Here is an 18,350-nt window from a genome sequence, read left to right on the forward strand (position 1 = left end):
AACTATTATACAATTTTCAAAAAAGCCACTATGGATTAAACCTTTGGTTCAAATTTTTTTTTTTAGTTTTCCTTCTGTAAAGAAACGTCTTTGCAACTTGCGATATAATATGACCAAGATTAATATAACATGATTCCGATTATTTATGATGTATTATATATGATTATATATGATATATATTATATATGATTATATACGATATAGTATGATATTAATTTTGGTCATTTGTTTAATTAAATATTATAGAGATTTAACATTCAATGAGTCATTATTTTATTGAACAAATAAAAAAATTTTATTGTATTTAAATTCATAACACTTAACTATAACTATAATACAATTACAATACACAATTAAGTTACACTGTTGATGTGCCCTAAAGTGGGGGTTTTGTTACTAGTAACGATGGAAACGCTATTCGAGGAACTTTTAAAAGTCATAAAATGACATCAGAAATGTTGGGCTCGTTGTGTACTCTCTAAACAAAATTGTCTATGGTTTATATATTATATATCATCATCAGCATCATTTCAGGTTTATATATTATCATCAGCATTATTGTAAAAACAATAAAAAAAAACATTTTTTCCTGGTGTGTCGGGCTAATGAACGTGTAAGGGTACCAAAAAAAGAATATCGAAGTGTTAGATTTTACTAATTAAACTAAACTTCCAAATAAAACATTAAAGTCTCTCTATTGCTTCGTTAGATTAAAATTACTCTGCAAAGTCTGTAAGTTCTACCGTAAAACTTTTAATTGCTAATAAATGTTGAATTTCCATCGAAATACATTAAAACTTTACAAGAAAAAAATTGCCTATTTAAAATTTTAAAAATTATGGAGCCGAAAAATGGTATCTAAGTAATGCATTAAAATATGACGATTTTAGGTGACATAAACACATGTTGACTTCTCTTCACTATGATGTAGAAATTGCAAACCGAATTTAACACGTTATGTAATATACATATCTTTTTTCCTGATTATTCATTTAAATTTCAAGACGCTTTGACGTTTGCTTAAAACATTTTTTTAGTTTCCAAAACTTTACTCAAGTAGAATTTTGGAACGTTTGATTCTTAGAAAAAAATATTCAAATGGCAAGTTTATTTTCCTTAGTGTTAGAACACCACTCAACAACATTATAACGTGGTTGGACTCATTGAGATTTTTGCCTTTTAGATGAGTTTTGATTTTCAGCAAAACGGGAGCAACCACATTCTTGCTTTGAATAAAACCTAATTTCGTTCCTCTAACCAATCTCTTTAGCTTAATTTTTCTATTTTTTATATTTATATTCATTTTTAATGGGTTTAGATGTGGAAAAGGGATGAAAAGGAGAGTACCGGATAATTGTATAAGAGGAATGAGGATATTTGATTTACAACAATGAGTGGTCTTAACCAACTCCCTGACAACGGGAGATGATTTATAGTTTAAAATGCAGACAACTTTTATATATATATATATATATATATATATATATATATATATATATATATATATATATATATATATATATATATATTAATAGTTTTTTTTTAATTTTATTTAATTAACATTATTTGTATATTTACTATCTAGTTTTTTATTAAGTTATTAATACATATTTATTATATTATTCTTGTCTTGTTATTTATTTATATTTGAGGCCCCACAAAGGAATTAGAGTAAGACATGAAGAAGAAAGACATGCAGAGTAAAGAGGTAATGATGTAAATAATAAGTAACTAATTCAATGAAGATAAACAAAAATAAGTTTAATAAAATAAAATCATCTGTAAAAAAATAAACCCATAAAATAATAAAAGAGCAGTACAAGACTACTGCTCTCTTTTTATCCCCATTTTCATGCTAATAAATATGTGAATTGCAGACAAACACTCGATTGATAGGCTGTTGAATGCCTCTTCAAAACTTTTTCAAACAGATTTGATGATGTTGAGTCAATTGACATATAAATTAGCATGACATGAATAAATAATCAGGTATTGTAACATATATAGATTTTAAAATCTTTTGATAGGATAGGTTGAGCACATAAAAATGCCTTGATACTAGCTTATGTGACGTAGAGAAAGCATGCATTTTGTATGCAACACATATTATGTATATTAGATCTCCTGGAGCTATTATTTATTCTCCAATAAGATGTTGCAGCAGCCTGTAAACATTTTTAAAACATGTCTTTAGTAGGTTAGTATTTACATTAAAAAACAAAAAACCAATCAAAATTTTTTTCTCTCTTTTCACAGTGACAACCTCCTAAGTGATGTTTTTGTCTCAACCGATTGGTCGATAGGTTGCAGTAACCGTCTGAATCGGATTACCCGCACATTTTACCTTTGCAACTACATATGCGTCCGCTGCGAACGAATCAAAACTATCAGTTGATAGGTGACCTACCTAAAACTGTTAGTTTCTGATTATTCGTTCTTTATTTCTCATTTTCGGACGGTATAGACATTTGCTTCGTACTATTTACTCCTTGCCATCTGCTTGCTTTTCTTTACTTAAGAATTTTTTTCTCTGGCTTTCTCAAAAACACTTAAAGCTCTATCTTCAACACAAAACATAGGTTAAATTTTTAACTGGCTGTGCTATAGGTGGTATATAATTAAAAAAAAAAAAAAAATGGCTGACGGAGGAAGAAAAAGAATTAAACGAGAAGGTAATATCTGTTTGTGTATTTTACCAATTTTGATAAAATTATTGTAGGACCTCTCAATAAATGCTCAAATAATTCTAGAAAATTTGTTATAGAAGTTGTTGAAATCAAATTTGAACAATAAAAATGTTTATTATATCTTAATTTAATTTATTTTGAGTGTTGCATCATGTTCTATATTGTAATGTTGTGTCAATTTGAAATGATGTTTCAATTAGTTTTAATGATTTCTCAATAAAAAGATCATGGTTCTGCAAATTCAAAGCGAATTAAGCAAGAAGAAAATAATTCTGATGCATTTTGGGAATGGGAAGATGATGGGCATAATTGGAAAAAGTTTGATGATGCGCTTAACAAAGACATAGAAGAAGCGTTTAAAAGTATCTTCTTTAACGATTTTTGAGTAATTATACAATGCTTTATTTTCATAAGAAAAAATATTGAAAATCTTTTTCAGATTATCTTGGTATATTGATAATTATTTAATTTACCTATCACCTTTTATCTACATTTTATCACTCTTTACAGGTGGAGTTCAAAAAACAAAGCTACTGATAAGTGATAAGAAATTTGAGGTGATATTTGATCGTATGGTGCAGAGAAACTCTATTACATGTTGGGAAAGAAGAATACGTGCTAATAAAAATGGAGAAGATGGTGGCTTATCAGGTAAATGATAGTTGAATAAATTGCTAATTGTCAAATTTTTAAAATTTTATAGTTCTTACTATAAAAATCATTAAAGTTTTAAATCACAAATTCATTTAAAATTTTTCTTCACTTGAATATGTTTTTGAAGTTGATTGCTAAATGTAATTTTAATATCTTAGATAAGTTATCTATTCCAAGACACTTTGATGATAAACAAGTAATTATATTATGTACTGTAAACAAAATAAAAATAAAAATAAAATAATGAAATTACAGTAAAATTTATAAGTGGTCAAAAAGATAAGACCATCTTTTTTTTTTTTACTGATTTCTGTTTATAACTTTGAAATTTACTGTTAGTCTTTCTAAGAATAAAGTTAGAAGGCAAAAAGAAATTCTATATTATTAACAAATCAAGGTAGATAATACTTAAGCAACATAAAAATAGACATACACTTGTATTTATGTATTCCACAGACACCTGCAAGAGACTTGCAAACAAAGAATAGTTGTGCATAATAAAACACAACTAGTGTTTGTTTGTGGGTGTCTTTGAATGGCAGAAATAGTTGTTGTTTAAAGCAAGGTTGTTGTTACCCAAATAGTTATCTATTCCAAGACACTTTGATAATAAACAAGTAATTATACTCTCTTACTGCCTAAAAGAGAGTTTTGTTAAAAAAAATCTGATGTTCCTTTTTCATGAGTTTGGGTAATTTTAAAAATTGACTCAGTGGTTTTGATTAAGATTGAGCTTTTTCTGAGTTTAAATTTACTAGTAAAACAGTAAAAATAATTTAATGGTAATATCTGAAAAATCATATAACATAAAAATATAATAAAAACTAAAAGTAATTTAATGTGCTTATCTTTGTAATTGTTTTCAGATTTAAAAAAATAATCTCAAGAATCATAATCATTCTGCACCACATTTTTGTCACAGATTTTGTCCAGCAGGAGAAAAGGGTTGCTCAAACTTCATATTTGATTGAGTAATGGTCTCCAGTTACTAAAAAAAAGTTCAAAATTTGCATTTCTCTTTCCTTTTGCTTCATAGACCAAGTTTTCTTTTAAAAGGACTTTTTTTAGCAGAATGCTAGTTTATAGTTCAACTAGTTCTCTAGTTCAACTTCAAGGTGAAATTGGACTCTTTTCTTGAATTGGATTTTCAGAGTGCTTTGCTTCATAAGTAAACTTAACATCATCTGGATTTGATGTAAAAAATTTAGACTTCACATTTTTGGCTGTCTTCTGAACAACTGATTTAAAAGCATGTTAAAGTCTTCATTTTCTTCAATGTAAGACAAACATTCTGGATCAGACAAGTATTTAGATAAGCTAACAAAATTGCTCTGCCTTCTTTCTTCAAAATGTGTCAAAGTTTCAATTTCAGTTGTAAGAAGAGTTCCATTTTATCTGTTAACAGCTTTAGCTGTTGTTTTGACTGGGTCAAGAGCAGTGATAATCTCTGGTTAATTGTCTATTTCATTATCAATGCTATTGTGGAGTAATATCCTTCAATACTTTCTTGTTGAAGTCTTTGAGGAACTGTTAAATCACTGGCATAAACTTGTCCCACTTTGTTCTGCAGTCCACGATAAGTGAAACCTAATTTCCATGTTGATTCCTAATTTTTGAAAGGCTTCATTCTTTAACTATAACATATTCTCTAACCAGTAGCTTGGTAAGTTTTAACAATTCCTTTTTGACTTTGGTGATGGCAGATTTCAAGTGAACTTTCTCTTTAGGAATGGGAATGTTATCACGCCGAAAGCTGATTTATGTATCAGATTCAGATTCATTACTGGTGACTTTATTCAAGTAACTGTGTTGTTTCTTTTGTTTAAAAAATTGTGTTTCCTAGCTTATCGATCAATCAATATAATTAGTGGTTTATTCAACTCAAAATCAATTTTTTGTTATACTTCCAGTTTATGTTTATAAACTAAAAAAAAAGTAAAAAAAGTTTGTATTTATAAATCTAAAGTTAAAAAAAATCAACCCAACTACAGTATAGTTTGTGGAATTCTTTTTTTTTTAAGCTGTAGAACTTAAAGAACTGAAATGGTTTTAGAGGACTTAAAAGTTTTAATGGAACAAAAAATTTTTGTTGTTGTTTATAAGCTTAAACTGGAAGTATAAAAAAAATTACAATCATAAACTACAAGTTAACCATTATTTTTAAAGTTCCATAATAATATTTTCTTATACAGTAATGAAACAATTACTCTTTCTAGTAATATTTCAAGCATTTAAAATATTTTATGAAATTTCATGACATTGAAAAAATGGTAAAAATTAACTGATTTACAGGTAAATAATCAGAAAAAGCTCAACCTTATTTATGATAACTTTAATAAAATTCTATGTTTGCATGTGATTTTTGTGTGAATTTGAAATAGTATTAACTTTACAGGTACTTATTGTTTTGTCAATGACAATGGAAAGTGTACGCTTTATGATAATTCAATCCAAAGGTTGATGTTTGCTGCCAAATGCTACAATATTGAGAAAGTTAATTTTGTTTTAAAAAGTCAAAAGTATACAATTAATTTAAAGAAGATGGAGCAAATTAATGCTAAAACAAAGAAAGTTTTAAAGATATATACTAATCAGCAAGACATTCCTTTTTCGGAAATTAAAAATGAAGATGTTGAGGACATTAAAGAACAGACTTCAGACATGATGTCTGAAGAAAATTCTAAGCCCTCAAAGGTAAAGAAAAGTCAGGTGATTGCAAGCGAGTTAAAATCTATTACATTCAAAGGAAAATGTCCAGTTGATAGTTATTGTCCTCATCAGGAAACTTACCATGTGTATTCTGAAGGAGCAAATGTGTATGATGCCATGTTGAACCAGACAAACCTTAAAAATAATAACAATAAATTCTTTTTGCTTCAGCTACTTAAATCTAACACAGGAAATTCTTTTGCTGTATGGTTTCGCTGGGGGCGAGTTGGATTGCCTGGACAAAAAAACTTTATTAAATGTGGCACAGATCTTGAAGAAGCAAAACAGCTGTTTTGTAAAAAGTAAGTATATTTAAATATTTCTGATTCAATACAAGACTGATATCTGTCTGCATTTATTATATTACATTATTTAATGTCATTCTATAAATTAGTTTTTTCAGTATAGTTTAAAATACTGTAAAGATTGAGCAAGGGTCATGAGGATGGAGATTTTTATTTCACACTACCAACATAAAATATAAAAAGATTTTGTCTACAATTAAGCATTTGAGTTTTTTTTTCTCTTGAATAGCATGCATTGTGTAAGATGCTTTGTTTAGGTTCTTTGATAAAACTAAAAATGAGTTTGCTGATCGAGCAGTGTTTGTTAAAGTATCAGGAAAATATGACCTTATCAAAGTGGACTACAGTGCCAATGTTACGGTATTCTTTATTTTATTATTTATCACTGAAATCATTAAGTAATTGTCTGATTGGTTTTTAACCCAAAAAAAGTTGAATGTACTTTTATGGATGACCAGTTTAAGTTATTAATAGAAAAACTATTTATAAGTCTTGTTTATGTTAAATCTTAATCACTTTAAATGAATGGTTTAGCCAATATTTAGAAAAATTTCTATGTTGAGATGGGTCAATTTTGTTTTGTTAGTAATACAACCATCAGTCAGTATGTCATATAAAAATAAGTTCTGACATGATGCTGGTTAATGTCATTGCAAATTTATTATATGCATGTTTTTACACAGGATGAAGTAGATGCTCCTCTAAGTGAGAAAAATATAAAAAAACCAATACCTGATTCAAAGCTTCACAAAAAACTGCAGGTAGCCTTTTTTTATTATTATTTATCAGCATTGTTTATAAAAAATATTTAAAGCATTAAAAATATTATAGTATTGTACAAATATATTGTAGTATCATACAAATATTATAGTATCTAGGAGATTAGTTTTTTTTTTAATTTTCTTGAGATCATGTAAACAATTTTAAAGAATCTTAAAACTCTTCACTAAAAATTCTGTGATGTTTTATTAATAATCATGTTTTTTTTTTATAAATAATCATGTTTGAAAAAACTCTAAATACATTTTTAATAAGTTCCTTGTTGTTTTTTTTAAGTCATTGATAGAATTAATATGTGATGTGAAATCGATGGAAGAGGCTGTTATAGAGATGAAGTACGACACAAAGAAAGCACCCTTAGGTATGGAAATCATTTTTTATATAAACTTTCCACTTATTAAATTTATATTGATAGCTGTTATATGCTTATGTTATGTACTGATGTACTATTTAGCATTGATCTAAGACAAATAAGAATGTTTGATGCTTACCAAGAATAGAAAAGGGATCCTTTCATAAAGATAGAATTCATGAAGATAATTATGAAGAATGTCTTGTAATGTTTTTAATAGGTAAACTAACAAAAGATCAGATTAAAGCAGGATACAAAGCTCTTCAAAAAATTGATCATTGCATTACAAACAACATTAAAGATGACAAACTTATATTAGCATGTGATGCTTTTTATACCCGAATACCTCACTGTTTTGGTATGCAACGTCCACCAATCATTAAAACCAAGCAAGAACTTAAGTTAAAAATCCAGCTGCTTGAGGCTTTAGGCGATATTGAAATTGCCATGAAAGTCATAAATGAAAAATCTAATAGTTTAATAAATCCTATTGATCAGCACTATGCTGCTTTGCAATGTAGTCTTGAACCTTTGTGTCACACATCAGATGAATTCCAAATGATCACAACTTATACACAAAATACTCATGCAAAAACACACAACCAATACAAAATGGAAGTGACTGATGTATTTGTATGTAGTGATGAAAAACAAAATAAAAACTTTATTGATGTTGGCAATCGGTAAACTCCTACTCTCTTTCTTTTTTTTTTCTTTATTTTGTTTTTTCTCTCTTTTTTTTTTAAGTTGCTTAAGTACTATATAAGTGTTTGTTTTTTTTCTAAGATTTTTTTTTATTAATTTAATTTGATTTTTTTTTTTTAAATTTTTAATTACCTTAATAGAATGCTATTGTGGCATGGCTCACGGTTAACTAATTGGGTTGGTATACTTAGTCAAGGACTGAGGATAGCTCCACCTGAAGCTCCAGTTACTGGATACATGGTAGCAATTATATTTTGTTTGTTTTTGACAGCATCAAAAGCTTGCATTTTTTAAAATCAGTTACAGTTATTTTTTTTACACCTTGTGTTGTGCATCTTTTTTTAAATTCATTTATGATTATGAAAAATGCAACTCTCTTTAATTCTTCACTCTTGTGGTGAAAAAAATCATTGTTTGCTTGTTTGTGTTAGGCACAGTTTGTTTGAAAAATGCTAGCTATTTTCTCACTTAGATACCATGTGTCATGAAAGTTTTGTGATTGTAAACTTTTGACAGTGAAGGATTTTCCATTTTAAATTCAACTAAGAACTTTATTTAAATTAGGCATGATCTTTATCCTTAAGGTTAATGATTTTGTTAGTAAATTTTTTTTTTATGAAATGGCTGGTTGACAATGAACAATGGTAACAAACCATATTTCTTGTTGTAATGGGAATTAAATATTAAAATGTTCCTTTTTGCAGTATTTAATTGATTATTTTTCTGATTACCTTTGAGTTAGATATTTTTTAGGCTTTTAAAACATTTATCAGAGCTAAGCATGCATTTTAAATCTGTTGCATTGAGTTTTTAAAATTATATAAAGTAAGGCTCATTAAACACCTAAAATTTCAAATGCCTAGTGGACCCTCTGAATGACATTTAATCCAAATATTTGCAGCAAATTTTATTTCTGCAGAAAAAGTTTTTAGGGTCAAACATGTTCTGTAGTTTTAAAAACCATAAAGGAGAAGAGGGGGGGGGGGGGGCTATTGGTGTTTATAAAGTTAAATATAACCTATGATATTCTATATGGTGACCCAGCATTAAGGTTTGTTTATATGCATCAAATTTATTGCGTGCTATTTTTAGTGGTAATAGTTAACTAATTTGTAAATTTCTGCAATACTTATTTATTCTAATATATTTATATATATTTATATATATACTCTAATATATTTTATATATTTTATACATTTATAAAAAAAAAATTTTTTTAATTAAGTTTGGCAAAGGTATCTACTTTGCAGATGTATCATCTAAAAGTGCTAACTACTGTTATCCTACGCGCACCAAAAGTATTGGTTTTGTACTTCTATGTGAGGTTTGTAATTTATTTAAATTATTTTTAGAGTTGTACAAATTTTTAGATATTGCCTGATAATAGGGGTGTGTAGTAGGTAATAGGGGTGTGTGAATATTCAAGTTTTTTGTTTGTTGAACAGCACTTTAAAAATTCTTTAAAAATTTGAAATCTATTTGAAAAAGTAGTTTTATTATTTAACTTTTGAAAAAAAAATTTTAACATTTTTATTTCCTGTAACATTAAGCATCTAACAATGTTATTGACTGTAAAATTAAGCATGTAAAAATGTCATTGAGTGTGGAAAAAGTTCTCTTAGTTTTTAAGAATATTTATTAAATGCACAATTCATTTACATAGTCATGTCAGTCACCAAAAGAATCCCAGTTAGAGGCAGCTACTTTCTTCCATTTAATATAAAATAAAGTTTATTCTATTATTTATAGTGGTGAGAACTTTTCTCCACACCTAAAATATTATGTTAGAGTCTTACAAACTTAAGGTTATTTAGAAACTCTTCTAACTTCTTATTCCTTTTAATCAAGTTTAAATAATTTTTTTAGCTTGATGTTCATATTTTTTTAGCTTATTATTTAACATTGAATTTGAATTTGAAAAGCAATATTCCACATATTCCATGTTAAAAATAAAGTACTTTTTTTTTTAAAAAAAAAAATGTAGGTCTCTTTGGGTAAAGTACATGAATTGTTAGATGCTGACTATAAAGCTGATAAGCTTCCTGATGGTTACCATAGCACCAAAGGTGTAGGTAAAGTTGCATGTTCTGAAAAAGACTATATCACCTTGTAAGTTTTCCAATAAATGCTTTTTTCTAAAACTTTTAAAGCTGAACTTTTTAAATTTGTTAAAATATGTAATTTTGTAATTTATGAGAAAAATAAAAAATGAGTCAAACAATTTATGAGACAAACAATTTATGAGACAAACATTTTATGAAACAAATAATTTATGAGACAAATAATTTATGAGACAAATAGTTTATGAGACAAATAATTTATGAGACAAATAATTTGTTTAGGCCTGATGGTTTAATCATTCCAACTGGTGTTCTGTCTGAAGTGAACAATAAGAATGTCAAGAATTGCACACTTAATTATAATGGTATTGTTTCAAAGTTGCTTAAGCTTAGTTTATGTTTCTTTTTTTTTACTATTACTTTATAGTATAATTTTTATGCAGCTCTTGGGGTAGATCTTTTTATGATGTTATGTGGGTTTGTATTACTGTTGCTGTTATTGTTGTTTTTATTTTTGTTGTTGTTGTTGTTGCTGTTGTTATTATTACAGTACAATCTTTCTAATTTGAATCTCATTAATTCAAAAACCTCTTTAATTTGACTAAATGTAAAGACACCGTGAAATGCGCTTTAGAAACACTTTTATTTTACTTTCTATAATTTGAATCTCTATAATTCGAAAACTTCCACAACTCGATTGGATTTTTGGACCCATTACTGAAAATCTCTGCGTAAATCAAACTTTTATCAATCAAACCATTTTTACCACCTTTTACCATTTAACGATTAACATGAATTATTATCTTTTGTTTTAAAAAAAATCATGGCATCAAAGAAACCGCATGAAGAAAATAATTTAAAGCAGAAATACAAAGCTCTAATGGAATTGGAGAAAGGAAAAACAAATAAAGAGGCTTTGAAAATCTTTGATATTCCACCAAACATTCTTTTAACCTGGAAAAAGAATAAAGATGAAATCTTTGAGGCTTTTTGTCAAGAAAATTTAGCTAAACGGGTAAAAGTTGGTATGTATTATCATGTCAACAAAGCTGTACTTAAATGGTTTAAATGAACGAGAGCTTATATTTAAAGAAGGCAATCTATAATTACTAACTTTATTTTTGAAAATGTTAAAGTTTAAAATATATAATCTATATTGCACTTAGGCCTAAGAATCACTATTTGTTTGTTTTTTCATTATTTGATACTTTGACCAGAATATTTGAAAAAAAGTCATTTTTCTATAGTTCAAAAAGTTCTCTAATTTAAACTTTTATTTTTCCCCATAAAGTTATTATTATCGTTATCAAAAATCCCCATAAAGTTATTCTTATCATTATCAAAATTTAAAAAAAAAAAGAATTCTAAATCCAATAGAATGCAGATTCTAAATTTAGTTTCATTATTTTTGGTTTCTCCTACTCTCTGACAACAATAACACTCTAATCAATTATTTCTCTCTTTTTCTATGTTGAGAATTTATCATCTAGAAGATTGAACAAAATATTTGATAAATGGAGGAATCTCTCTGAAATTTCAGGAGTATTTTCCTCACAGTTTTTCATCTCCTGGATAGCTTTTGGTCCAACCTTGGTAAAATAACAGAAAACTACTTTGCATAAAACAATGCAAAAAACTTAAAAACAAAATCAAACTACTTCCTTAAAGAAGTTATGGCTTCGAGAGTGACTTGGTTATTTAGTATTTTCATTTTAAAATAATAAATCATTGGAAATAAATCTATTATTGTATGTAATGTTGAGAGCCAGCTTGTATGAGAACCAGCTCTTGAAGTACTGATCTGAACCTTCTTTTGATCTAATGAAAGAGGCACAGATGCTAAGCCAAGTTAGTATAATTTCTTCTTAACAAATATTCCTTTCCAAGAAGTGTAAAATAGACCTTCACTGATTCCTTAGCCTGAATGTGTAAAAATGGATTTTTTTCTTACTTGTGTGAAAGTTTAGATATATCAATCTCTACACTAACCCACTAATCCTGAAGCTCTTAAAACTAGAGATTTTCCTTATTTCCTGGCAACTGATTTTGTTTTATTTTTGAGACATGAGTTCAGAAAAAAGATTTCTCATGAATATCTTTAAAATTGACAGATTCTTACAAAAGTTTGGATTCAAAAGTGCTCTTTTTTGAACTTAGAGGGCTATTTGTTTAAAATAAATTTTATAACTTAAAACCTGGCACACATTGCTTTTTCACCTATTCACACCTCATGAAATGAAGGAATATATCTACAATTTATTAAACAAAAGAAATTTAACAAAAAAAGAACAAATAATATGCAGCTTTTGTTACAAAATATTCAAGCAGTTTGGGAGTAACCAACTTTAGCATTGATTAGAGCCTCATACATTTCTTGAAGTTTTCAATCATAGGCTGCAGGACCTATGGCAACAATTAGTTGGTACAATTGGTTCAGCTTTTGTTTCTTTGTGGCTAGGAGTGGAATCTCAATGAAATGTCCTATCTGCTTGCTGAGGTGCTGCTAGGTTGATGGAAGTACCATGGCTTCAAGGATCTCCAATTTGCACACTTCTTGGTCAATTTTGATCACTCTATCTACAAAAACAAGGGTTGTTTTGCCACTAATGGAAATTGAGTCCTAAACTATGATAGACTGGGAATTTAGGCAGTGTTTGGCTATGGTCATATGTTAGGGGTCTCTGCAGACTAGACTTTGTTGTTTTGGTGGTTGTGAGCTTGTGTCCCATAGTGAACAGTTTCTTGAGAATGAAGATGTGTTCCCACTACTGTCCTGCAGCATGATAAAGGAGTCTTACATCCTTGTTATCATTACATAGATTTGTTTTATTATTTCTTTGTGAATTCAGTTTTAAAACTTACTTATCTTATTATCACATTGTTTTTTGAGGCTAACATGGGATTGGATGAGGTGGAAATAACTCTAATAAGGTACTTGAAAAGTTAGATCACCTTGAGCAAGTTGTGATTAAGGAGACCCCTCTTTCCAACCAACTTCTTATAATAACTGTGATAAACTGTTAGTGAGCTTTTGAGTCAATAAAGATACTGTTTTTGGAAGAGAATAATGTTTTTTTAAAATAGCTTTTGAAGTAAACAAAATATAGTAAAAGTGGAAAAGGAGGTTAAACATTAACAATATACTACCAGCCAATAGTTTGAGACTATTTAAGAGATGCGTGTAAATATATATATTTATTTACAAATATATAAAACTATGTAATAGTAATAGATAGTAATATATCATATGTTTTGTTGGAAAAAAATATATATCTAAAATCATTAATAATTGGGTGCTATATCTGCTTATTGTTATTTTTTGACTAATTTCGAGCATAAGTATAATTTATTTTTATTCTTTCATCCTTAAATATCACATCTGTTAATTGTTGACACTTAGTTATATAAAAGTAAATACAGTTTTTCAAACACCACTACACAGTTTAGTTCACTTCTTTAAAGTAAAGTGAACTTAACTGTGCAGTGGTGTTTAAAGTGAGACTTGGGAATTGAAAAATCATAATTTTGTATTCTTTTTTTGGTATATTTGTGGTTAGGAATAATTGCATCTTACTAAAAAACAAATTCTACTAAATGGTCAAAAAAGTTTTTGAAAGGTTTTTTGTTGCACATGGAGATTCAATATTTTTATATTATAACAGTCAATCTCAGAATATTCAAGAGTCATTTTATTTGAAAAAACCGTTTACTAAAAGTTTATTTTCAAATTTTTACTGAGCTATCCTTTAAATAGTAACAAAATAAATATTTTAAATTTAATATTTTATATTAAATTTAAACATTTTATATAAATGTAATTTTTTAAAATTTAATATTTAAAATTTTTTTTTAAACAAATATTTTAAAATGAAACTTTTTTTCTTAATTTAGAATACGTTGTTTATGATGTAAGACAGGTAAGTGTTTATATCTATTAATAAATAGTTTCATTTATATTATCTATTTATTGAAAATATTGGCATTCATTTTGTTTTTATTATTTCAGATAAAGTCTCGTTATTTGGTTCAACTAAAGTTCATCTTTGAATAAAAATACTGTTTATAAAAGTAAGGGAATAAAAAGCTGCCGCAAGATAAAATATATATATATATTTTTTTCCTTAGGTTCTATATTTGTGTAAATAACATAAAATTTATAAATATGTTTAAATAGAATTTTGATTTTGTCTATCTATTCCTATAAAAGGTCCACAAATCAAAAAAATCATCAAGTTGTGTATAGATGAGGTGTGGATGAGTGTAGATGAGGTATGGAAAAGTATAAATGAGGTGTGGGCGAGTGTAGATGAGGTGTGGATGAGTGTAGATGAGCTGTGGACAATTGTAGATGAGGTGTGAATGAGTGTAGATGAAGTGCGGACGAGTGTAGATGAGGTGAATAGAATTTAGGAATTTAAAAGCATTTATGTTTTATAAAATAAAGCTGTTGCTTCATCATGGGATTTTGATGATGATTTTTTTTTTTCAAAGAATTTTTACTCCCTTGTATTTATTTGGCTTCAACTTTTGAACTTTTTGAAGTATTAAAAAAAAAGAAATTTGTGAAATTATTTAGTTAAATACAAGTCTTAAAAATACTTAATAGTCTTGATTTTATCAAATTTTATTTTATGTTTAAACTATGTATGTATGATAATTTTCAATTTTTAGCTGTATTTTCTTTTGCTTTACTAATGAAGGAAAAGTGCATATTAGTCACATATTGGTCAAGGATTGATGTTTTGCAATTTTTAAAGATTAAAACTATTTTTAGAATTAAAAAAAATCTATGCTTTTTTTTTTTGGAAGTATTTCTCAAAAAAGAGAAGGTTATTCTCAATTTTCAGCAGGAGTTGTGTATATAATTATGAAATGTTCAGAAGATGGATAGCATTTTCTATAGTGTTACTACTGCTAGTTATTCAATCCACCTCAAAGAAGGTGAAATTTATGTTTTGGTTGTTCTCTGTTTTTTGTTTTTGGTAAGAACCATCTTGTTCGAATGACTTTTTAAAAACTTGTCTAATTCCAAACTTGATTTTTAATAGAGAAAACTTCCTCCAAAAAATCCTCTGTGGGGCAAATCTATTGTAACTGACTTTAAGCGCAATTGCTCAATTAAAAGATCTGGATTAATTAGCCATATTTTGGCTCAGGTATGTTAGATGCTGCCCTCTCAAATGTTTTTAATCTCTAGTTATTGATCAAGGTATGTTAGATGCTGCTCTCTCAAAAGTTTTAAATCTTTAGTAGTTGATCAAAGTTTCTCTTTAACGGAGTGTTTTAATTATTTTTTAATCCTTAGCATTTCTATCCTGTTTACAAAAGATATAATCTTGAGGTACCTCGTCAATGCATTTTTATGCGGGAACGAAATATTTATCATCAGATAGAAGCAGGTAAAACAGAATTGTCAGCTGGACATATAAAATGTGAATTTTGTGGTAAATTGTTCTTAAATGAGGATTATTTTAATGCACATGTGGAAAAGAAGCATACAAAAGTATATGTGTTTGTAAGTAAGCTTGTTATATTGTAGGCAAGAGCATGTTTACATCTTCAACAAAAGTATAATTTACATATTTGAATAAATTACATTTATATACTTGTTTATCATGCATAATTTTTCACTGCATAATTAATTTTTCACTGCATAATTTTAATAAACTTATGTTTTTTTCACTATTAATCTCAATCAGTTAATCTACAAATAGAACAAAGATTCTGTGTGTTTATCTGATTACTGTGACATCTTCCGTTGTGATCTGCATGAAAGGTTCCCAATAAACCAGGCAGAATTTGGACTTTGTCAAAAGAAATATGTTCGGGAATTACAAAGAAAATGTGAGGTAATTTGTCAGATTGCTTTTCTATTAGATAAACAAAAGTTTGTTTTTTTATTATAATATTGTTTTTATTATTTTTTGAGATTTTACTAATTACTTAATATTTCTTAGAAAATAATATACACCTGTCTTCCACCAGAGATGCAGCACTATATTTATGGTAAGCAGTTAATGTCTCTTAGAAAATGATATACACCTGTCTTCTAGATATACAGCATTATATCTATGGTAAGGGGAATATGTTCTGTTCTTTGCTGTGTTTATAATGTCTAACAGTTCTAAATAAGATTTCATGAGTTGCAAACATTTGTGGTAGTTCTTGTGATGTATTGTACAGTGTCAGAGGGTTTAAATATAAATTATTGTGTGGTTAATATCATACTTCTAACATTCTTCATGATTTTACTCAATTTTTTCCATAAGGGTTTTAGATTCTTCTTTAGGTTTACTCAGTTGTCTACTTAAGGTCCACATTAACTGAAATAAAGTTGAAGGTGTTACTGTACATGACTTTAGCATTCATTTGGTAATAAAGCAAAAAGCCAAATGATCAAAAGTTTATGATTGTGTAAGGTGTCCAATTAATAAATGCTAAACAAGAAGCAGTTGCTAGGTTTATATCTTGTGATTGTAAAAATATGTTAAGTAGTTGTTATATTGCAGAATCACTTACCATTGCTTATGTAATTATGCAACAGAATCTCTATTATGGAAAAAGTTTTCAGAAAATGGTTTTTAGTCAAAATTATAAGATGTTATAAGACATGTTTTTATAATTTCAAAATCAAGGGGAAGATTTTTGTTATTTATTTTTAGATTCACTCTCAAAGTCTCTCTGTGCACCACTTAATTGTGACAATTTCTATAGTGATTTTGAAGATGTAAGTTACTTTGATAAGATTTACTTAACAGATTTAAGTAAACAAAGCATATAAAATTACTGATGTTACTATGTATGCATTTTTATCACCAAAGTATCTGCTATATACTATTTTATAAGCTTAACACCATTTGTTATATCTATATTTCATTGGTGTTATAGCAATAAGACATATTCATCAGTTCAACACCACATTTTGACATCTTACAACTGTATTCACCTTAAAAACCTTTACTTGCAAGATTCCTGAAATCATATCTAACAGTGAGCATTGGTTTTGTTTTGTTAACTATGCATTGTTAACTTAGGCCTTTTGCATTGATAAAGTTATTGTTGAAATTGCAAGTTTAAAAAAAAAGACTTAGGGAAAAAAAGTGAAATTACAAGCAACTAAAAAAGAGAAGAATTTTTTTTTGGAATACATACTAGCCTTGGCTTTTGATGAAATATTAGGCTATTGAGGATTTTTACATTTATAAATAAGTATCCAGAAGTTTTTAGAGCTGAAAATATTTATATCTCTTATTCTTTTACTTATAAATTAAGTTATATGCAGTGTATATGTTTTTAAATATATGCTTTTTCAAAAAACTGGAAAATAGCTGTTGTTGTTGTTGTATTAATATAATGTGCTGATATTTATGGTTTTTTATGACACCTGTGTATTTGTCTCTTGCTTGTAACTTTTTCTTTGTATATTTATGACTATTTTTTTCATACTAGATATCAGTCTGGTATATTGCTTACATGTTAATGCTTATTCCAGCAATTGGTCTTCTGTTTTTATTGGCACTTTGGTGCTGCAACGAATATAGGTTTCTTTTATTTTTACTTATGAGCAAGTTATGAATTAAGATATAAATGTTTAGAAAGTATGCATTGTCATTAAAATGCACAGTAATTCAGCATAAATATAAACTTATTATAAAACATTTCTTTTTTACTAAAGAGATCTCAATACTTTATAGCAATAACGCTTCAGAAGAAGACATTGTGTTTCGTGATAAATACGAAAAAGAAAGATTTGAGAACACTATTTTAAAAGGTGGCGGAGAATTTTATATATCATGTAATCATGTGAGAAGGAGATAAAGAGAGAAATTAAAAATTAAAAGCAAAAACTTTATTTGACTTATTTAAACGTTGATAAAAATTTTAAATGATAAAGCCAAATGTTGTGATAACTTTTTATACACAGTTGTTATATTTATGCTTAAACATTTAATGTTATTTAAAGGTAATATGACACTTAAAAAAGATATTAAACGTTTTTTAAATAATTTTTACTGAAAAGGTTTGTTGCTATTTTTGGATTTTTTTTTGTTTGTTTGTTTCTACTGTTTTGTTTGCTTGTTTAATTTTTTTTTTTTTT

At 27.4% G+C, this 18,350-nt stretch overlaps 2 protein-coding genes across 3 annotated transcripts; both read left to right on the forward strand.

Moving 5' to 3' along the window:
• Positions 1-2,335: 2,335 nt before the first annotated feature.
• LOC145194066 (poly [ADP-ribose] polymerase 2-like) lies at positions 2,336-14,811 on the forward strand. 2 transcript variants are annotated; one of them, XM_090067810.1, is made up of 14 exons: positions 2,336-2,672; positions 2,912-3,049; positions 3,198-3,338; positions 5,737-6,352; positions 6,613-6,715; positions 7,039-7,116; positions 7,412-7,496; positions 7,708-8,170; positions 8,333-8,432; positions 9,418-9,516; positions 10,177-10,301; positions 10,535-10,617; positions 14,144-14,169; positions 14,259-14,811. In XM_090067810.1, the coding sequence occupies exons 1-14, from the start codon at positions 2,636-2,638 to the stop codon at positions 14,301-14,303; spliced, it is 2,139 nt and encodes a 712-aa protein (XP_089923936.1). In that variant the 5' UTR covers positions 2,336-2,635; the 3' UTR covers positions 14,304-14,811. The 2 variants fall into 2 exon arrangements, with proteins under 2 accessions (XP_089923936.1, XP_089923937.1); XM_090067811.1 differs by having other exon boundaries at positions 2,597-2,672; positions 2,912-3,072.
• A 138-nt stretch (positions 14,812-14,949) lies between these two features.
• Positions 14,950-18,334, forward strand: LOC145194074 (uncharacterized). Its single transcript, XM_090067822.1, has 8 exons — positions 14,950-15,193; positions 15,301-15,408; positions 15,558-15,767; positions 15,967-16,101; positions 16,210-16,258; positions 16,915-16,979; positions 17,702-17,793; positions 17,947-18,334. The coding sequence occupies exons 1-8, from the start codon at positions 15,125-15,127 to the stop codon at positions 18,068-18,070; spliced, it is 852 nt and encodes a 283-aa protein (XP_089923948.1). The 5' UTR covers positions 14,950-15,124; the 3' UTR covers positions 18,071-18,334.
• The last annotated feature ends 16 nt before the right edge of the window (positions 18,335-18,350 follow it).

Source organism: Hydra viridissima, unplaced genomic scaffold (assembly GCF_058129835.1).
Source record: "Hydra viridissima isolate aposymbiotic clone 2 unplaced genomic scaffold, HvirCarnegie_v1 scaffold_12, whole genome shotgun sequence".
In the NCBI taxonomy this organism is placed as follows: domain Eukaryota; kingdom Metazoa; phylum Cnidaria; class Hydrozoa; order Anthoathecata; family Hydridae; genus Hydra; species Hydra viridissima.